Source organism: Leuresthes tenuis, unplaced genomic scaffold (genome assembly GCF_036924035.1).
Source record: "Leuresthes tenuis unplaced genomic scaffold, fLeuTen1.0.hap1 SCAF_6, whole genome shotgun sequence".
Lineage (NCBI taxonomy): Eukaryota > Metazoa > Chordata > Actinopteri > Atheriniformes > Atherinopsidae > Leuresthes > Leuresthes tenuis.
In genome coordinates this window covers 5,030,839-5,053,651 of record NW_027325360.1, presented here as the reverse complement: position 1 = coordinate 5,053,651, position 22,813 = coordinate 5,030,839, and the positions used below count along the sequence as shown (strand labels likewise).

Genomic DNA, 22,813 nt, shown 5'->3' with positions numbered 1-22,813 from the left:
TTTTTTACAGCTGTTTTGGTGAAGATTTGTTGCTTTGTTTGGGATCATCGTACTGTTGCATTCAGCTGTCAGACAGACAAAATAGCACCTCAGTGACTGCAAGGTGCCCAGGTCCTGTGGCTGCAGAACAAGCCCAGATCATCAGCCCTCCACCACTGTGCTTGACAGCTGGTATGAGGTGTTTGTGCTGATATGCTGTGTTTGGTTTCCTCCAAACGTGCTGCTGTGCATTATGACCAAACATCTCCACTTTGGTCTGGTCTGTCCAAAGGACATTGTTCCAGAAGTCTTGTGCTTTGTTCAGATGCAGCTTTGCAAACCTAAGCTGTGCTGCCATGTTCTTTTTAGAGAGAAGAGGCTTTCTCCTTCAACCCTTCCAAGCAAGTCATACTTATTCACTCTTTTTCCAAATGTACTGTCAACATGTCATGCAATGTGAGGCTTATAAAGCCTGAGAAGTAGCTCTCTGGGGTTTCTTTTTAAGTTTATCTGAGCATTGCCACATTGGATGAAATTGCTGGGACATCTGCTCCTTTGAAGACCCTCAACTGTCTTGAATGTTTTCCACTTGTGAATAAAATTTCTTAATAGTTTGTCAAAGGCCTTATAACGCTTCTCTGATTCATGGGCAGCAACAGTTGCATCTCTAAGATCATTGCTCATGTCTTTCCTCCTGAAGCATTCACACACCTGAATGCTCCAGACCAGCAAAAACACTGACTGATGATCAATTAACTAAGTACATTTGATTAGAAGCACCTGGCTCCTACCCTGTGGAAGCAGAAAGGATGTACTTAATCTGCATTTTATCTTAGTTTATATTAGATGATGACAGTCTAATATTTAATGTATTGCTGACTGTCTGAGGTTGTATTCACCTCATTTTAAAACCTGGTTAGAACCAGATGTTTATTTCCCCCTGAAATGTCCTGACGTAAAAATGAAAAAAAAAAAAAAGGATGTACTTTCTTTTTCACTGTACATGCTATTTCAGAAACATCTGAGAACATCTTGCTGCGGTTGGAATGATTGTAATGATTTTCATTCAAAGCAAGCTTGACATTTTCTGCAAACACGCTGAAAATATTCATTTTCAAAGAAACTGGAGTGTGAACAACAAGAGCACAAAAAGTCACATCAGTATCAGCGATGCTCTTTGATGTCGAGTGAGAGCAGAAATCACATAACACTCTGCCCTTCAGCATTTCTTTGACATTTTGTGCCTGTATTTTTTGTAGTGAACAAGTTCAAACATTAAAAAAATGGCAGAATGACCTAATATTTGTTTTCAGAAATCTGATGATCAGGAGAAGTAGCCATCAGGCAAAGAGACAACATCAGCATCTGCTCTTTGAAAACACCAAGAAGCACTCACACAGTTACTGAGTGTGGTCTTCAAATGATGTATAATATATCAAATATATGCTCACCTTGAACATTTCAAGCTGGAGCAGAAGCAACTAAAGACTGGAAACATTGCACCTGGTTCTACATCCCACAGCCGATTGGTTTACTGGCAACAGGTCAGTGAAATGTTCGAGCATGATAAAAGCATACACCCTCAGTCTGTTAGAGCCAAAGATGGACGCACATTGTCCAGTAGTTCTTAATGTGTCTTTATGACATTTATGGTGTTTAGATCATCTCCAAACACAACATCCTGGTGCATTTCAAAGCAAACTATACCCTCAGACAAGAAGCGGTTTAGGATACAACAGATGCTGAGCAGCCTTGTGAATGCAGTTCAGAGCAGTGAGAAGTGTGCAGACCTTTATGGAGGGAACAACACACACAGTGACGGTAAAACTGATCCGTGTCCGGAAGTTGTTGCTGTCAGACTCAGAGCCTCCACGTGAGATGTCACAGTCAATAAACCTGTGTTTTTTAAAAAGATAAGCCCCTTCTTGTGGCCCTGACCACATCGTCTTCAGTGAAAATGACAGTGTACATCAAGATGTATGTTGCTCCTTTTGGAACACATGCTGCTGTCTGACCATCGTTTTTTACAGTGAAGGTCTTGTTCATTTCACATTCTGCATGTAGTTCAGCATGGACATGAGTTTTCTTCAGTAGTTGCCTCTGTCAATGGTGCCAGTTGCAGTTGAGACTCCATCACTATGATCTGCAGGCAGGGCACCAAGCTCTGTGCTGCGGCACTTATTTAAATTTAGATACGGAACACAACCAAAATCCTTTTTTAAAGAAGAAATGTTGCTTGGAAGCAGACATGCGTCACAAGTTTCTTAACAAAGAACAAGCTCAACTTTGTCGTCGAGCTTCCCTTTAGCTGCGCAGCCTCTGATTATGTCTCAGACACATTTATCACTCATGTAGGTCTCACACCAGCCCATCATCAAATGTCAAAGTGAGAGAGCTCTAATGTCCCTTATTATTTTGTTGATGCCAGCATCAGGTAGGTCAGTTCGACACCAAATGAAGGCAGACAGTCAAGCTGACATTGGACAGTTACAGTCATTGCATCATTTCACAAGGACAGAGCAACAACACAGTGAGAGAAGCACATTGGCTTGAAAAATGTAGCAAAATGACTCTAAAACGTTTGATTGAATGAATTCACTGTGACCATATGCTGCTCTGTCTATATCTTTATTTTCTATGGTTGTATTGCCTTGATAAACATACATATCTGCACGTTATGTTCGCCGTTTTAATTGAGGCCATAATTTTACAGGAAATGACAACCTCAAATAACAGTAAGAATACCTACACAAGTGCATTTCATTTCCCGTTTTGGGCCTGATAGATGTGGTCACGTGTTCATGGGGACTTTAACCCTGAAGTTACAGCATGAATGAGCCCCTCTCTAAGTGTAAAAAAAATGAAATCAGTAAAAGTGAATTTGACTGAAGTATTTCCATATTCTTTCACATGGTTCCACTTGGAGCAGACTTTGGCTTTGTCCTTTAAACCTCTTAAATAATGCCTAGGACAGGGTTTTTCCGGTCCTCGGGACACACCGCCCTGCATGTTTTCCATGTTTCCCTCCTTCACCACACCTGATTGAAATGATCAGCTCGTCATCAAGCTCTGCAGCGGCCTGATAAGGAGCCATTCATTTGAATCAGGTGTGGTGGAGGAGGGAAACATCAAAAACATGCAGGGCAGTGGGTCCAGAGGACCGGTGTTGAAAAACACTGGTCTAGGATATTAAAATGGCAAGAGAAAGAAGTAAGAAACCTTAAGAGTACATACAACAACAGCACATGATGCCCTCAAAGCAGAACCTTGAGGATAAAAGTTGATTTTGTTAAATTGAAGAGCCCTATCTATTTCCTTTCTGCTGTGCGGCAGCTCTGCCTCTGAGGCCCCTCCTGCAGACGAAGCAGCCATTCAAAAATACAAATACTGTAGAAGTGGTAGCGACAGACACCAATTTGAGACTCCTCCTGGCTCTGATTGCTTGCTGGATTCTTGCAAATGTTGCCCTGCATTTTCTTACTGCCACAACATGTCAATACTTGAAGCAAATATGTTATAAAAGTTATAAAAAATGTAAAGTTGTTAAAGAGAACTTAATGTCTACGTGTGTGCCAACATGTAGACGATCGACCAAAAACAGGAGAATTTTCGCTCTGAGCTTTGCTTTCTAATCAAGGAAGGTGGTTCACGTTTTAACCTCACAGAACAGACGAAGACAGTCTACTGCTTCATAGTAAAAGAATTTTTTAAATGAACACAAACAGACACATATATATATATATAGACATCTCTTGTTCCAAATAGAATTGACTTATGTTGCTGCAATTTTCAGTGTTTGGATGAAATAATAAATCTTCTGTTTGTTCTGAAAAAGTAATCCAAAGTCATGGAGTGTGGCTGATAAAAATGAGGAGAGCTTAACAGAGTGTTGGCCTACCTGCATTGAGACTGCTTGAACTTGAATCGCTGCTGGTTTTGAGAACAGCTGGGGGTCAGCAACACGCAAGGCGAACTCACCAGTCCTGCACAAACAAAAAAGAAGAGGTTTTAAAAGACGGCATCCAGTTCTGTCTCTCACTTTGAGTAACTACAACACAGTGACAGCTTTTAGCGTAGGAGGAGTGTCTGCCGTCGTTAGACCCAATCATCAGAAGAACTATCTGCTGTAGGGGAGCCGAGGACACACACCAGCCCACCTGCTCACACACTTATCACCAATATGTCGCCATGCTGCCTCAACATCATCAAAGGTTTATTACCACCAACTCCCCGGGGCCGGAGCCTCCAATCAACCAGTGGCAAATGAAGACCAAGTGACTGAGCGAGTTGTTTGTTTGGTGACGACTGGAAGGAAAATACAGGTACAAGTGGAACTATATTATCTTTTATAATGTGTTCACTTTAAATGTCAAGATGCAATGTTTTTTTTAAATCAATTAAATAGTTCAGTTCTTTCCAATACCCCAAACTTCATAATAATAAACCACAAGAGTGACAAAAAGTTGCACCGATGCTGTCAAAAACACCGGAGTAATCCTTCACCGGCACTGATAATTAGTGGTGAAATGATCAGATAAAAGCTGCAACAGCTTATATGTAAAAAACAATTAAGCCATTCTAATTGGGAGAGTAAATGTAACAGAGTCAAACAAGGAATATCAGTATTGTTTTAGTCCATGTCTTTATCACGAGTACAGAGACGTGAGATTCATAAAAACAAAGTGAGTTATTTCTATTTTCACACACTCGCTTTGAAAATCCCATTTCTTCATCAGTCAAGTTTCAAAGCATCTTGATGGTGATGCACACACAAAGCATCCAGGGGCTGATGTAAATGAAGTGCTGCAACTGTCCCTCTTCAGATCTCATCCACTGTATTGACTGCTTACAGCTGGGTCAAGGATGGAGGAGCCAGATTATTAAGAACATTGAAATTTGAAGCCAGGGATCTTTGTACCTTTGAGCTCACATCTCTTGGCTTGCCAAAACCTTTGCATAAATTCACTCAAAGATACACTCATTTTGTGTCAAATACTGAAAATAATTAATGTATTCTGGAGTTCAGTTAACTTCTGTTTATGTACTTGGCAGACACTTTTATCCAAAGCGACTTTCTCTGGCTGGCTGGCAGGCAGGGTAAGGTGCCCTACTGGAGGTAGTACCTTTCATGCAGGTTATTTGAACCCAGGTCACCCACATGAAAGGTGGCAATCTTAGCACGAGACGATCCAGTCCCCTTAACTTCCAGTCCGAACTCAAAAGATACGGACCAACATCAGAAGATTTTCTTATCACACAAAGCACTTTCCAACACTTCTGGAAAGAAAAAGTTACAGCGCTACAGTTTTATGGGAACTGTTATGGTTTGAATAATTACAATAAGGTCCATCAAAGATTCATTGAAAATCTTATCAAAGTAACATCGGAAATGTATTTCTGGAAAAAAGAAAAAAGCAATCTCCTAAATCTAATTTTATGCCTTGGTTATTTCTCAAAGGTTGCCAGTATTGGATTCATTATAGATGAAAGGTGGATTTTTTTAATGCAGCCTTGAGACATGAGTGTAAAGGCTTTTGATCTGTGTGCTTATGCATGTATTTAGAAATGGTGTTTCACAGACACTGAGCCAGCCACATTAGATTTTTTGTCTATTCTCTTAACGCTCTACAGTCATGACTAAGGCAATGAATGAAAATAACAGCAGCATAAACCAAGTGAGTTGTCAAAAGATTTTTTTCTTCAAAATATTCAAACACCAACTCTCTGTTGGACACATGATCTCTAAACACTCCGATGTACAACCTTAGAAAAGCAATGAGTGTTGTCAATGTCCCAAATAAACACCAGAGATATTCAGGTGGCCAAATTTACAGACAGTCTGGTCCAGGCTTTGTCCTGCGGCGCCGTTCACGTATGCGCTTCACAGCGGGAGAGTTTTCTCTGGAAATGTACCTGAATGTAAGGGAGGTGATGCATCTGAAGGGCACAGGAGGCAGGATGCGACTTACACACTTGCAGTAAATGCAACAGAAGCATCATCTCACCTGCTGAGTTAACAGAGTTTACTAGGTTGGGTGGGGTGGGAGGGCAACACAAACCACCCTTCTGGAACATCTCTTGAACATTTAGCCAACGCAGTGCATTTATGAAAAGGGCTCTAGAGTTCTGCCTTTTAACAGAGCTGGAGAGTTTCATCACATTTTAAGCTCCAGTTAGCAGTCAGATATAATCAATAAGTCAATAAGAAGTGAAAGTTTACCTGATCTATACTGCACAGGAGAAGCTTATGTGCACTCACAGCTGGACCAGTTCCCTCAACACACGAGGAAGGAATGCAATTTACAGAAGATCATCGGTTAATATATGGCTAACATCCGTTTGCTCCAGTGTTATGAATCAAAAATCATATTATAGACTGGAACTTTAAACTGTTTATATCTAAGGCACTATTCTGTCCCTATTTCTCAGCCTTTCCAGTATGTTAGAAATTTAAAATGAAGATAACGGCTGCTAATCTTTCATGGTAAATTGTGTTCATCAACAACTTTACATCAAATGATGAGAAGCCTCATGAGAGAATTAAATTAATAGCACATAAACTTTTCCTGATAGCTGAAAGGGTTGCATCCAGTCTTAAAGTTTGAAGGCACATGTTCGTGTCTGTACCTGCAGCCATCATCTCCCACTTGACATCATTTGAAAATGATGGCAGTAATATGTAGATTTCTTCTCATTTGATTTGGGGTCTAAAGTGTAGCTCTCTTTTAATCCAATGGCTTAATACTGGGTGGTGGATTATCTGTTGCTAATTTGCTCGTATGCAGCCATTTTTGTCCACACCAGCAGAATCAGAATTGACTAATATGCCTATCATGACTGGATGGCTGGACACAGACCTTGAACAGAAAATGCCAAAGATTTCAGGCAGAAAAATGCAGAGCAGTTGTGTTGTTAAAAACAGGCTTCTGTCTGAGCTTTAAAGAGGCTGCACAGTCCCGTCTAAAGCAGTCGCTTTCATCCACGGCACTAATTGCTCTGCTTAATCAGTTTTGGGCCAAATATGCAAATACGGCCACATTAACGAAGTCTAATGGATGGATTTCTGAGTTTCTCCAATTCATTTGTTGGATAATAGAAATCCCTATAAAATGAAGAAGAAAAACACATCAAACAGGCGGTGATAATAAGAGCAGAATATAATGAAATGTGTTGACGCTAATGGATGGAGAGGAGGGATTCAGAGTGTTTAATGTCAACGTTGTACCTGGTGAATATAAAAAGCGAAATGTCAAAGCTTAGGGGTGGATTTGAAAATTATGTGTTTTAACTGTTGGGTGTAAACTGAACAGGTTGAAAATGAACTTCAGAAAATTTCACTCCGTCTTTCAAACTTGTCATTATAATAGGGTGTCAAACTCAATGAAAAATACTTAATAACACTTCTAATAACAGGGAGAATAATGACAAGTTAAAGCATAATTTAGGACCGGCACAAATTTAGGACTTTAAAGCCGCTTCGTTTTGTTTTCTAAAAGGTAAACTACAGTAAAGTAGTTGTTTAAACTGAGTTTCTTGAATAGAAAAAAAAGAAGAAATATGTAAAAGCTGAGTAAATAAAGCCTTACTTAAGAATAAAAAGTGCCAACATTAATCAAATATTAATGCATTGAGCTGCATGTTGAGTTATTTGGTTGACGTGTCACTGTAACTTCCAGCGAGCTGCACACATATTGTGTCGTTTCAGAGGGTAAGATTCACTTAAAAACTGCTTTTTTCAGTAATAATCCACAGCTATCAGCAAGTTAAAGACTGCGTGGACAGAAAATGCAAACAAAGCAGTTTGCTTAATATTACATCACTGTTGTTTGCTCATTGTAGATGTTTTGTGTGTAGTTTCAGGACAGTTCTGGAGAACTTTGTTGTGCGCGTGGTGGTGTGTGTGTTGGTTGGCCTGTTGCAGGGATGAAAAGAGGGAGAAAGAAGGGAGTGAAATCATGGATCATCTGAACCGACTTCCTGACAGCCCTGACACTGATTCCCAATAATCAGAATCATCTTGGTGTAAAAGGCCCCTTGTTGATGTGCAACACATCGATGGGTTTGTCATACCTGGCCCAGCATGATGCTGTTGTTTCATGTTTAAATCCTGTCTTTGCCATGTCTTTACCTTATAAACTATTGGAAGGAGTAGATCTGCTTTAGAAACCAAGATCACCTACACCTACATTCTACATTTTATCATCAGAAATACATGACTGCTGTGCCACAGGAGAGTCTGAATGCTTGTTTCCTCTGAAAATACAAGCCAATAGCTCGAAGGGCCAAACAAAGCGAGAAACTTACTGAGCGGATACAGAAGGCCATGATGACTAGGTGCTGGACTCAGAAAAGAAAAGAAAAAAGAAGCAGTTTGTGGGAAAGTTTCTGGGCACATTTCCAAGTCACACTGGTGTAAAATGTTGTGGCACTGGCTCCAAAATGCAACCAAGTGGTCACAGTTTAGAGATTTTAGAACAATAAAGACCATGTTACGTTAGTTTCATGCTGGCGACAGCTGCTTGCTCAGGGTTGTGCACGTCAGCTAATGTTCATGTGTTCATCTACCGGTGAACGGGGGGGCTGTGTGTCTGTCTGCAGAGGTGCTACAGTGTATGTTGGTACTGGAGAAGGTGAAAACTGTGCTGTTGGTACCGATACCACTACAAATAAGCGCCTCATCATTAGCAATTTTGTGGTTGTAATTTCTATTTTTTTCTCACCAGATCACAAACTTAATGTCATATTTGAAATGTTTAAAGAATACTTGTAATACCACATGCTAATCTTTAACCATGTTGCCTATTATACCAAATCCAATCCACTGACCTGGCTTCATCTTTTTGGTGTCTGAAGCGGACCTGGCCCAGCCCCAGCTCTGCCCATGTGAAGGTGTCGTCACGGTTTAGTTCTCGCCCTGCTTCTCCTCTTGTCTCGTGTCCTTTGCCCTCTGTGAACAGGACCAGCTGTCCGTTACTCGGGCCGCGAATGAGCTGGAAGACCAGTTGCTCAGATGGACTGTCTGGGTCCTTAACTTGCAGCAGGGCGGGCAGCAGTGGGGCGTAACCATCAAGGGGCACCAGCAGGGAACTGTTGATCCTCAGGGCAGGGGTGTGGCTGTTTGCTGAGAGGGTGGGATAGAGAGAAACTCAGATTACTGCATTTCCGGTTAAATTACAGCCAATTCACAGACAGTACATTCTCTCTACTGTGAACCATTAAAGAGCAAATGATTAGAGCACAAATGCTTTATCAAGACAGAAGGAAATCAAGGAGCAGATTTACTGAAAAGCCATGAAACTGACCAGTCTAGTAACTAAGTTGTCATAAGCATTTAATATAAAAAGACCTCTTTGATAAAGGAGTAAAAAAAACATTTACTGCAACTGCTACATGTTAATGGCTCTCCAAGCCTTCGATATAATGAAATAAAAAGAAAGCCGGATCAGATTGGTGTGGGTGAACGGGTGGAGGGGAGGCTGTAAAATTAAACGCATGTGTGGGAGAATTGGTTTTGGCGAGACATCTTGATCTTGGCGTGGCATTTTAGAAGCTGGCTTAATTGGATCGGACCGAACTTTGTTTGGGAACTTTTTAAAGATCAGCTCTTTTGCGATTTGCCACACTATAATCTCATTATACCCCCTCTAATGATGCCAATAGCCACTCTAAAATCTCAAACTTTTGGCCCTGTAATCATACTTACTAATGAGAACAAATTAAAGTACATCACTCCCAACTTTTCTTTTGTTGGCTTGCAAAAATAAAATTCAGAGGTATTTCTTGCTATTATTTAAATTAACTCATGGATTAGTTGAAGCCTGGAGGCTATGTGGTTCATTATTTCACAAGAAAGACGAATTTATCTCTAATTGTGCATGATAATATATTTCTCCATTAAAATGACACTTTTTACATGAATCGTCTCACAACCACAGGCTGCCTCAGGCATCGCAGCCTGCAGGTTGACACCCACCACTTGAAGATAACAGCGAAAAAAAAGAAAGAAGGCTGCACCCAACGGTGCATACAGTGCTCTTTTTGTGCACTTTGTGAGGACCAGTTCATAACAGGAAACCCTTAATGTCAGACAATTGATGCTCGTCAGTCTGTGCAAACACTTCCACAACTGTCCTCCAACGGCTTTGGTAAACATTATGAGATCTGAACTGCAGGGTGTAGCAATTAGGATGATCTTCTTCAGGAAATGCAATATATTAATCAGAACTGTGTTTATTTGTGCAGAACATGTCGTCTTAGAACGAGCCAATTATGTGCAAAGAAGCCGGGGTCCTTCTCCGCCAAGTTGCACCACAATGTTATTCCAGCAGCTCTTTAGGGGTAAACCACACTGGCATTTTCTTTCCAGCACATTTGAAAATGTATACTTAATTGGTTGCAATCTGCAGTCCGTGTCACTAAAGCCTTTACACTGGACATTTGCTCTTTTCATCAGTTTGTCAAATTAATTTATAATTACTGTTATTCATTTAAGACATTTGCAATAATTTGTTCACCAGTCCGTTATCCAACTCTGCAACTTCTCTGAGTAAGAAGCTATTTGTCGACCCAGCTGAGGGTCATTTACAGAAGGTGTGTGTGTGTGTGTTTTATCAGTCGTTTGTCATCGGCACTTTTAGAATCAAAAGCAGCTTTTTGTCACACGTAATTTTTTTCCAAACACGAAACACAGAACTTTCCATGAGTGATTTGCATGTTCCTAACCCTTTTTAGATTAAATTTACTACCCGACCACTGTTTGATATAAAGCTACACAACATTAGACTTAATTTGTCTGGAAAACCACCAACCCAGAAAATATGGTTCATTTTATATGGAGTGGATTTCAGTTGGAAATCAAAAGAAAACCATGTTCAGTAAATTCCACTGTTGGGACTTCTAATTGCATATTTGCAACTGTTTAAATCGGCAGTGAAAACAGCACATATATGTGTATGTGCTGGGTGAACTTTCACATTAAAAATATAACCTCTCACATGCTATGATGCAGTATGTGGCACTTAGCATAACTACTGTGGGCTTTGGTTAAATATTCTGTTGCTTGGAAACAAACCATGTGGATTTTATGTGACGTCTCCTGGTCATGTGAGTTATTGATGCCCCATCTCCATGAAATTTGCAAATAATTATGCATAGATTTAAAATTAATGCTAAAAGTCTAACTAATTGCTGCAGGAGCCAAAAGGAGACTCCTCCAGTGAGGAAGTTTAAAGAATGTTTAAATGATGTAGATTTTTGCAGCTCAAGCTCTCAAAGCAGTCTGTGCCTGCAGAGAGGAGAACTGACACCACATACAGCTGGAGCAGGTAAGGAACCTGGCAGTGTGTTTTTACCATGGCAGGTTCTGGTCTTCACATTGGCATAATATCCAGGTCCACAGTCAGGGGTGCAATAGCCTTCCATGAGGTAGGTTTGATCGCGACAGGCTTTGCAGCGTCCGACCCCATCACACAGCACACAGTCGGATGAGCAAGCTGATGAAGATCAATCAGAGGTTTGGAGGTAGTTTTTCATTCATTCCTTGTTATTATGCATTTGCTTTTATTGCTTCAATCTTCAAATATAGCAATTTTCTAAACTTTCACAGATTCCTTTTCAACTCTGCATCACAAAACCTTTAGAATTACAGAACAGTGTAAACTCTTACACTTGCAGACTTTTAAGGAGGCATCCAGGAAATAGTTCCTGCCACATTCAAGCACACACTGTCCTTGCAAAGTGGTGTAAGGAGGCTGGCATTCCAGGCACTGTCCAGGACCCTGACACTCCAAACAGTGATCATCGCAGCCTGAAACCCAGAGGATTATACACAGGATAAGAGAAATATTTTCACTCTAATTTTCTACTGGGACTTAAGATGCTTGTTTCTTCTGAAAATGTTTTGATTCTGATGAAAATTTGGCAATTATAGACTTTGCAAATACTGAATGTACTGCTTTTGTATTGCTAAGAATTTATTTTTACATGTTACTTCACTTAGTCATCAAATGAGAGCCTGTAGATTCCTCCAGAGATTACCACTCAGAAACAGTACAATTAATACATTCTCAGGGTCAGATTACAAAAACAAGACATGAAATCGACTTTAAATGGTCACAAGCATGATGGAATACAAGTGCAGTGCGAAGCATGAATATGAGTGGCTTTGATAGCATCAGCTGCATATGATGTAAGTCTGCTTATCTGCTTTGTGTTGGACTGACCGAGGCATCTGTCTCCGTCCTGATAAGAGCCCCGGCTGCACCCCTGTGTGCACACTCCATCCTGCAACACATATCCCTCCATGCACTGCAGGCAGTCGGTTCGCAGAGGGCCTTTACAGGCATTGCAGCTCCAGTCACACTCTGGGGACAAGATGAGGGGGGAAGCAGAAAAAGAGGAGGAAGGGGTGAAAGTGTGTTGGGACATTGGGATAGAAGTGAGGGGATTTCACCGGTGAGAGCAGAACAGAGGCGGAAACAAGAAAAACTCTCTTTTCAGCACACAGTTGGTTTAAACCCATCAGCGTTTTTTCCCCTTTGTCTCTCACCACCTGCTCATCTCGTGTGTTTGTGCCCTGCTCAGTTAATACAGCTACGATCAAACAGAATTAGGAAAGATAAAGCTCTTTCTATTCGTGTGAGATTCCACGTTTGATTTTAAGCTTCAGTAAGACACTGATTTTACAAAGAAGTGACTACAGTTTTAACACAAGGCAACAATAACAAGATGCTTTCCAAAGTCACCAATTCAAGATGCTTGATGACTATTAGTCCAAATGATTTGCAATCAGCTGCAAACAACTGGTACTTTTATTGTACTTTGATAACTGGTTATTGAAAGGTCAAATTCAGAAACAACTTTAGGTCACTCTCCTAGATTATTGAATAATTTAAACTTTTTCAGCTTTTTTTCCTTTCTTTATTTATTGTTAAAAGCCAACAAATTAAGTAATTCATCTTTAAATGTGCGTCTTTACTCTTAATCTCTTGGTGATTTTGGGAGAAAAAAGGACTAAAAGATGCTACGTTGTGTTTTAGAAAAATCACAGATAAACCAATGTTTTCTCTCTGAGGGCTTTGTACGTTCCCCTGTGACGGTGAAATAAAAGCTCCCCACTTCTCACAGCTCTTCAAGCTTCCTCAAAGCTCTTTCAGTTTTCAGAGAGCAGATGGCAACGCTGCCATTTCACACGGGGTCCGCCCACGGTTCAGGTAGTGGCTGGGTAAACACAGCGTTGTGGGGCGGATCGCTAAAACCACCCGTCTCTGTGAGAGGCACCGCGAGCCGCCTCTGAGGAAATAAATCTGTTTACCTAGACACCAGCAGTTTGCTTAGCTGCTACTCCAGAAATAGGCATGGGAAGTGGCGGTGGCCCACCGCTTTCTGCAGGTGCCTGATGCCAGGAAAAAGCTTATTAGATTGAACCAAACCAGTGATGAAGTGAAGTCGATGACATTACTTATGTGGGCCATTACATAAAATTACTTTCTCTTAATTAATTAATTAAAGGGGATAGCTGTACTTTACATTCTGGGTACCATTTAAATTCTGCACTCCTTGTCATTAGTATTCCTCTAAAAAAAAGAAAAGAAAGGGAGGCAAAATATAGTTGAACACACAGAGTTTGCAATTAAAGCTATTCAGATTCAGTCTGATTTTAATAATATCACCCCTTACAAAAACATGTAATCACTTCTCTTGGAGAGGGTTCATTTAGCTGTTACGTTCACAAGAATAAAATCATAGATGCCAATTTTTTTTTAATTTAGCAACAGAAATTCTGGCTTTATGATATATAGCTAAAAAGATGCTTTTTCAGTCTAAGTCGAGGACAAATATCATGCAATCATCTTCTTATTTGTATTGCAAAAACATACAAATATGCAAATGTGTCTGCAGTCAGAAACATGAGTCAATATTTGTGACTCTACTCTAAGAAACCAGCTGGAAGAAATGGACTTCCCATCAAGAAAAGGTAAATATGAACCATTACTAACACCTGGGTAGAAGGTTCCACTGGGCCAAAGAGAAGCAAATAAGGTGATATTCAGCCGTGAATCACCGAACTGCATTGGATATGGACATGAAGATGATGCAGGACCTTTTATTTGGTACATATAAAGATGCCTGACTGAAAAAAAAACATTTCCACAATCATTGATGATGTGGAGCTGATGTCAGGTAAATCATTACCTCTGAAATAAATACATAGGAGGACAAATTGTGGACACTTTTCTCATTCCATCAATTTAAAGGAGGTTTGGTGAAGCTGAGGTCATTGTTCAGGATGAAACATAAGCATCTCGCACAGAGCAAAAACCGTTCAAACCTTCATCAAGAAAAGAATATCAACCCAATGACGTGGGCAGCAAACAGTCTGGATCTCAATGGGATTGAACATTTACGGTGGAAATATGAAAAAAATTATCCATGACAAGGCTCCAGCCTGCAAAACTGATCTGTCAGCTGCAATACAAGAAAGCTGGAACCTGGTTTGATGAAAAACATTGTTTTTCATTAGATAAGGAGCTTTCTTAAAAGCCAGAAAACGTGCAAGAAAGTTCTTTTTTGGGTTCTCTATTCCATTTTTTCTCCTCTACTTGACTGAAAAATAAATCATCATCAACATTTTTTGTTGTGTTTCACAAAGCCTGAAAGTTCTGAGTCATATCTTTGAGTTTCTGCACAATAAAAAACAGCAATCGCAGAAGAATGGATCCAATCAAACGCCTAACGATGGGACTGCTTAAAACAGCTTGACGTGGATCAACAACTCTCAAAATAGAAAAGTGCGTCAGAGAGAAGCTGTGCTAATATGTTTGAGGATAAAAACTGATCAACCAGGTAATGAAATTTAGAGAAATGCAACAAAGTAACTTTAGCTTGCTGTCAAAAGTCAATCATAGTGAAAAACTTCCAGACCAAAGACGTACATGTCACCGAATGTCTGTCGCTGAGTTGCTTCTAGCAAACATATGACCTAAGTAAAGTTCCCTGAGTTGATGTTTTTGTTTCGAATTGGAGTTGCATAAATATGTGTGAATATAATTAGATAAAAAGTTATTCAGAGAAGAGACTCCCCCACAGATATAAATAGAATGGATTACTGAGATGACCAGGGGTGTTGCACGCATGCAGATTGGACTTGTATTCTGTGAGGCTCATCCATCAACTTCTTTATGCTCAGAAAGATGTAATACTGAGATAAAAACGAACATACAGTGGTTTGCATTTGCATATCTGGTCCCACAGTTTATTACTTGATTGATGGGCCCCATAAACTCATTGTGCCATTCCATACTACATGCAATATGGATGGAGAGCAATTTATGAATATCATAAAGGGCACACTAAATATAAATATATATATCCTCATTATTAATCCAGTGTGCCCGCTGGCCTCTCTGCACCACTGCAGTTGTGTCATGGGAGCGGTAGCATACCTCTGCAGGCGCGGGTTGTAGTGTTGAGGTAGTACTGATGGGCGCAGCTGTCGTACTGGCATTCTCCAAACAGCAGCACCTTGGCTGGGTCACGGCAGGATGTGCACACCCCGGCTGTGTCACATGTCAGGCACTGGCTGTCACACACTGCCAAAAAAAAAAAAAAAAAGATCAACACGGAGGTCATCGTAGACCTCAGAGAGGAGAAAAACAGCGACAGAATGTGATTACTCATGTCATCACCTAATACTGCCTGAATGTGCCTTTGGTGAACAATATAATTGGATTTTTGTAATCTTTCATGTCTGTGGCTATCTTTACCCCACAGCAAAAATTCTGCAGCATTTATAAAACAATACATCAACACATTCAGCGACAAGATTCAATGTGACACAAAACATAGCTTTCATGCATTTAAAATAACTTTGGTCATGGACAAGCACAAATAGTTGCAAAATTTGAGAGTAAGGGTGCAAAGAGAAGTCGACTTTGTGGTTAAGAATCGATAACATATCACAGGAGCACGTCTGTCATGCATGAACATCTGAAGATGAAGCAGGTTGGAGCTCTGGGAGACACGGACTAACCATGGTGAGATATTTAGCTTGTTAGCGTAGCCTGCTAGCTAAAAATAAGCGGAGTTGTCTTGGATTTTAACATTAAAGTGTAACATTAAAATTGTTACACTTTTTGGTATTGATTTGACTGTTGGTGCATTACAGCCGCACTCTTCTTAGCATGTTAAAAGTCAAGATATAATATGGCTTGACTGTATCCTTTTTCAGTTTTAGATTAGTTTTAATTAGTAATTAACCGATTAATCGTTTCAATAATCGACGACTAGTTGCAGCCCAATTTGAGAGCAGAAGTAAGAATAGTTTTGAGGAGGTTCAGATTTTCCTGCTTCTCTGCTTTTAACTCTTTCATTATAAACCAGGTAGGCTGCAGGTAGTTGCCCTACTTTCTCCATCTTTCTGCTCAGTTGCATCCACCTCTCCCTTCAGGATACAGACCACCAGCCCAGATTGGGCACTTCCAGTATGCAGATGGTATGGTACAAACAGCAGGATTTTGCCACGTTTAAGCATATTTATGTCCACAACACAACAACCTGGTGTATCATAGTCCATATGACCCTGGAGTTAAAAAGTGTAGCTAGTCTAAGCATGAGTTAATTGATTTTCAGTTAAAGCACATACAATCTCCGTCTGCTCTTACAGTCTGGTAAATCGAGTCCCCGCTTCTCTGTTATTCTGTCCCTCTTTCCTGGGTCCTATCCTCAACTCCTGCATTTCAGTCGCAGGAACCAGAGGCTAAACAAATTCCCCAGAGAAGCATTTCCCAGCTGAAAACGGACGTGTTAAGGAGGTTTACTTTGGAGATTACTCAGAAAGGGCTTACAGCTCTGGACATTTCTAATTGGTTGAGTACAGTTGCAGTTTTCTTTCTGCAGCTCTGTCTCAGTCAACGAACACCGAGTATCAAAGGAAATTTGTAAAATCAGTTAGTTGTTACTGTTTAAAACATTCTCACGCAGACATTCATACAGCTCAGATTGTGACAAGAAAACACTGAATCTCAGCAATAAAATGTTAATCTCTCTCGCAGCAGCAGCTGTGTTTTAAGGCACAAACAAAAGGGAAAAAAAATATGTAACATCGTTAGACTTTGAGTTGATATAGTCACTGCCTGGCCTGGCAGCTCTGTTTTGACCAGTGCTGTTGCCCTGACTCTTCAGTCTCAAGGACTTAATTTACCTAATATACTCACTACCTCAATGGAAAACAAAAGACCCAGAGACAAAATTAGGATCCTCGAAATAAGCCTCAGGGCGTTTAAGTTCTGGGTGCTTTTGGTCAAACTGTGCACAAAGTGAGTTTAATCCTCTCCCATTTCTCTAAGCTTGTTTTAATATGTAGCATCGCTGGGTTTAAGTTCAGTAAGGTCTTCACAGATACTTCATGCCCTCAGGAACCCACAAAAATGTTTCCAACAAATATGTGTGGGATAAAGCTGAGATTTTAGCGCAGTACTCAATAGTATCTGTGAAGAATACGAGTTCCTCAACACAGCTAAGGGTGTTTCAATGAGTGGAAACCAGAAATAGTCTGAAAAAGTTGGTAATTGAGACATTCGTCTATGTTCTGTCTGAAACCTGTCGACCATAACGAATCATTTAACACGCCACATCGATCCGCTGAGATGCAATGGTGGTAATGGTAACCAACTTACCCTGACAGATCCGTTGACCGTTGTCATAGTAACCACGAGGACATTTGGGAGCACAAAGACCAGATGGAGACAGAACGCTTTTTATGGGGCAAGAAGTGCAAGCCAGTGGCCCCGCCCCACTGCAGGCCTCACAAGATGGATGGCATCCTGGAAAAGACATTTTCACATTTCATAAATATGGAAGGAACAAAAGTAAGAAAAGAGACAAAAATGTGTAAGTGTGTAAATTCTTACAGACTAACACCTCGAAAATAAATCAAAAGTTTAGAAAGACAATATAACATGGTATTAGTTAGTCACGTTATTACTGTTAATAGGAAATAAAAACAAATCTTTTAAATCCCCATTCTGAAGTTTAAGAATACAGGATCAGAATTTTGCTCCAAAGTGTCTGTTGTGCACCCTCGACACAACAGATATTCAGTTTTAAGAAAAGATATGGCAAACTCACATGTTAATGTTTATTCATCATCAAGCTTTATTAAAAAAAGTAGGAGTTAGGGGGTACATGAACACGCCAATGATACCAGTGGTGCGATTATGACTACACTGACGCAGACGGACACGTGTTTGTTGTCATTATTCATTGTGCCATTACATCTCTCTTGCTTTACTCCTTTAGACATCTACCAGTGAGTGTGTGTGTGTGTGTGTGTGCGCTTTTTCTATCTACGCATCTGCCTCAGCTTCAGCTAAATGAGCCTCCTGAGGTTTTGCTCTTCCTGCCTTAAGCCCTCTCTGTGCATCTAACTCTGCACGCAGCATTGAAGCAGCTCTGTGCGGAGACTGCTTTACTACCGCTCAGCTGCTGAATCACAAGGAAGTGCAAATGAGGATGAGGATGATTATGTTAATGACCTGGGAAGATGAAGATGGCAGAACTAATGAGACTAACAGCATAGGGAGGATGGATCTGAGAATTTGATTAACAGCAGGGTAATGATGAGGTTGATGAGGATAAGAGGGACTTCAGGTAATGATCAGTAGCAGCATGAGAATGTTTATAATTACTATGAGGATGAGGGGGTGATGACAATAAAACATAAGCTGAAGGTAAGGTATGTACACAATAAGCACAGATGATAAGATAATTATGAGATTGACAAGCGGAGAACAATGAGAATGATGAGACAGGATGATGCAGAGGAAGATTAACATCTGGATAACAATGGTGACGACCAGGGAGACAGCTATTATGAGCAGGATTCAGTTGATGAAGACACTGATGCTGTTGTAAAGGATGATATAATTATGAATATCATAATGAGGAAAATGTGAATGGTGTAATAATTGTTTATGATTTCAACCATGATGACGACGATGATGCACAGAGGAGGATGACAGTTATAAGGATGGAAATAAGATGGCAATGAGCAGGGGAATGACTGTACAATGATGATGAAGCTAACATTGATGAGTGTGAGGAAGATTTTGATGGTGATTCGCTGGATGACGATAAAGATGATGACTGTGGGGATGCAGATGCAAATGATAATAGGGATGACAGTAACAATGGTAATGAGCAGAATGAGGGATAAGGTGCTAATGATAAGGAGGGTGATGACATAGATGATACTGATGATGGTGAACGAAATGTTCTCACCCTAACCCTTTTCTGTGAACATAACTGCAAACACATTATTACCATTTCCTCAAACTTAGTAAATCTCTAACGGCTTACACCTCATCAGGGGGCCAGAAAACTGGTGTACAAGACTAACGGTGATGGAGTGTTGAAATGCAACCTAACAAAGGAAAGAGCTGTGTACCATAAGTATTCTTTTCTAATATAAAAGTACCCCTTAGATGTGTCTCCATATTCTATACTCTCCCTTTCATTTTCTGACATTGCAAAATATAGATTAATTTACAGTGTGTAATATGTCCAGCAGTCCCCCAGCTGATCCTTCAGTATAAGGTTCCTATGATATGTGATGGTAAGCATTACAGCACTGTGAAACATCACCAGTTATTGGTGATGTTTCACAGTGCTGTAATGACACAAATAGGCTCATAACTATCAGGCTGCCATGTGTGCATTTACATTTCTGATCTCATCAGATCCTTTGTGGATCTGCATTTCTTCTTGTTTAGATCATCCTAGCTTAGCTGCTCTTCTTCACGCTACATCAACACCAAGCTTTATTGTTTCTCAAGTGTACAAAACTCGGTATCGGGGTTTTTTTCTTCAAAAACCTTGTTATTGCTACCTTTAAGTCACACAGGTTGTGACTGTGCAAGTTTAATCTTAACATACAAAACAGGCATTTATAAAACCAAGTTAAATATTCATGTTGAATTCAGTGTCTCTACTGCTTCTTGCTGTGAGGTCAGCAGAAATTAGAGGGTTAAGGAGCAACTTTGAATGGGTCAACAACTTAACATTACAGTACAGATCTTTGGCTAATGAATAAAATATAACAGCTCTGATGAGATCTCAAGTTTTACATTTAGACCGGTACTGTTTGACCTCTGACCTTCTTGAATGTTGTAATAAGGCAGGAGGGTAGAAGTACTTACTGATGCAGGCTCCATGCCAACCATAATGGCCTGGAGGACACAGGGAGACACAGTGGTTGCCCAGCAGCCAGGTCCTCGGTGCTTTACACCACAGACACACACTGCCGATGCCCGTCTGGAGGTCTGCTGTACAACGCTGGCAGTCTGAGCTGCACTCTGTGGGAATAATACACAGGAAGAAAGGCTTGTATCTCTTGAATAATAATACAAAATCAAGTAATTTCCACAAGGCTGCTGGACTACTTCTCACTGCCTTTTATTTAGGATAGGAATTGTTAAGAATTTAGCAATTCCAATTCCATTATCGATACGGTTCCTTATCGGTTCTCTTATTGATTTCATCCAGTTATATATAATACACATAAAGTACAAATGGCTTTGGTTGCAGTTACATTTTAATTTCAAGCATGCACCAACATTTTATCTATTTTCGCCGCTGTCATTTTACTTTCCCCTGCCTCGATAAAAGGGGCAGCTACGGGTGTGCGGAGCCTGCCTGAGTCTGCTTTACTCTTGCAGCCCTCGTACATCGCATATCAGATGGAAATTCTTCATACAGTTTGTCGCTAACATTATTACAATCAACAGGACCTGGAAATTTTACCGTACAGGGCTCTCCAGTTTTGAATGCAGGCAAGCGTGACATCTCCGTTTCCACAGCGGTAGCTGAGCGCCACAAAAAAATATAGAATTTTTTTCAGTGTGAGAAATACAATGTGTGGCGGGAGCGCATGACTTAAGATCGAAAAGCGTGACTGTCAAGCTCATTGCATGATAATTGATAGCCCTGCGTTACCTGGGACTTTTTAGACTGAAGACGCTGTGCCACAAGCTCCACCGCGAGAGTTGCCGCCATCTCTTAGCAGCGTGTCAAAGACTTTACATTCTTGCAAACTAATTGCACGCTGAGCAGTTAAATGTTTCAGCATGTTGGAGACATTCCCTCCTTTGATGTGATCAAAGCTCTGCACGTGTTGCAACTGGCCCTAGTATTTACTTTTTTGTTAAAATATAACTAAACTTTGGAGCGCTTCTGCCTCGCCGCCATGTTGGAAACATACGGAGCCAAAATACGAAGGTGCGCATGACGTCATCGCGCATATGCGTCAGACGTTGTATTACTCCATAGCTCTGGCAGAACCTATGAAAGGAATCGTTAGGCAGGCAGATTAACTATTCCACGGAATCGAACTACTGGGAGCCGTGGACTCTTCGAGAACCCGGTCTCCATTCCTATCCCTACTTATATTGGATTCAGATGGAATGCATCTTCTGTTGATAAAATTATCCTGACATGTAACATCTGCGTGGTTTTAGAGACGTTTTAGCTTACCCTGTATATGTAATGATTATTAAAGCCTGCAACTTTGTAACTTTGAACAGACTGAGAAAGCCCCCTGTAATAAAGTCATACATAATGAAAAACTCAAATAAAGACAAGAGCAAAAAGAATAATTATGCACATGAAACATTAATTAAAGTACTAATGAGAATTTTACGAGTTTGGAAACACTGCAGTTTTGTGTTAACATGGGCTAATCCAACCAAACTAATTATTAATCTTTTTAAGATGTCAAGTAACTAAAAAAACAAAACATTTTTTTATACTTCCTATTTGTCATCTTTTAACTCTGAACCATGTCCATGACTGTAGATTAGAGCCACCTCCCTCCTACTCACAGACCCACATACACCTCAGACCTACGCAAAGTAAGGTGACACCAAAACTCAGAGATTAGACGAACAATGCCGGCCACCTTGAGGTGTTTTATCAGATTGTGTCTGCGTTTTGTATAGCTGGCACGGTAGTCTGCACCTTCAAGCTATCAGATTGTGTAGAGATAACCATCAACAGTAGAAGGGTGAGGATCGGGGCTCTGCAGGTGTAGAGTTATGCTTTGGACAGGTGAAAACAACCATTAAAGACACACCTCACATGGAGGCCTCAAAAAGAAAACTGATGTTGGCAACATAAAAGCAATATGGAAATTATTAGAAAACTACAAAACTGAGAAAAGAGGAAAATGCATTTAAACGAAAAAGTAAGAAATAAAATACTAATTATTTAGGGGTTAAAATCTACAGTGCACAGGTTGAATTTCAAAGCATTTGTTTGTGGAGGACATAAAACCAATGGAAGAAAATACAGTTTTCCTACTTTTCTCTGTCAATATTCTTATCCAAATAAAACCTTGTAGTGACTTTTTTCTTCGCCCTGCTGTCTTTTTTATTTAACTCACTGATTCTGTAACTTTACAATTCATACACTGCACTTTCTTTGATCAATTATGGTCTTATTTCCAGTAAAATATACAACACAGGTAGGTGATACTGCTTACATCAACAAGTCAGTCAGGCCCTGAGGGAAAACCTTGTTTACATTCCATCGCAAATCTTAAAAAGCAGGGATCTGAGGCTTAATCAGCACAAGTAAACAGATGGAAGATGCTGACTTCCATTGTTTCATGGTATTTGCATTTCTCCTGCATATCCCTGCATGTTGCTCTCTGAAAAAAAAAAAAATTAAAACTCCTGCCAGTCCAAGTTTAGATTCAGAGGAATGTATAGAACTGGAAAATGAGCTACATTTGACAACAGAAAGCTATTCAAAGTTTTGCTATGATCAGTGCACTACCTAT

General features: G+C 40.2%; 1 protein-coding gene across 3 annotated transcripts in view; it reads right to left on the bottom strand.

The window, feature by feature from the left end:
• Window positions 1-22,813, bottom strand: part of fras1 (Fraser extracellular matrix complex subunit 1) — a 236,035-nt gene that overhangs the window by 69,464 nt on the left and 143,758 nt on the right. For all 3 annotated transcript variants that reach the window (XM_072387285.1, XM_072387281.1, XM_072387284.1), the window contains exons 20-27: window positions 20,175-20,330; window positions 17,655-17,801; window positions 15,423-15,569; window positions 12,201-12,341; window positions 11,645-11,785; window positions 11,331-11,471; window positions 8,806-9,100; window positions 3,878-3,962 (exon numbers count right to left, since the gene is read on the bottom strand). In XM_072387285.1, the coding sequence (XP_072243386.1) occupies window positions 3,878-3,962; window positions 8,806-9,100; window positions 11,331-11,471; window positions 11,645-11,785; window positions 12,201-12,341; window positions 15,423-15,569; window positions 17,655-17,801; window positions 20,175-20,330 (1,253 nt within the window). The remainder of the gene's footprint in view (window positions 1-3,877; window positions 3,963-8,805; window positions 9,101-11,330; window positions 11,472-11,644; window positions 11,786-12,200; window positions 12,342-15,422; window positions 15,570-17,654; window positions 17,802-20,174; window positions 20,331-22,813) is intronic.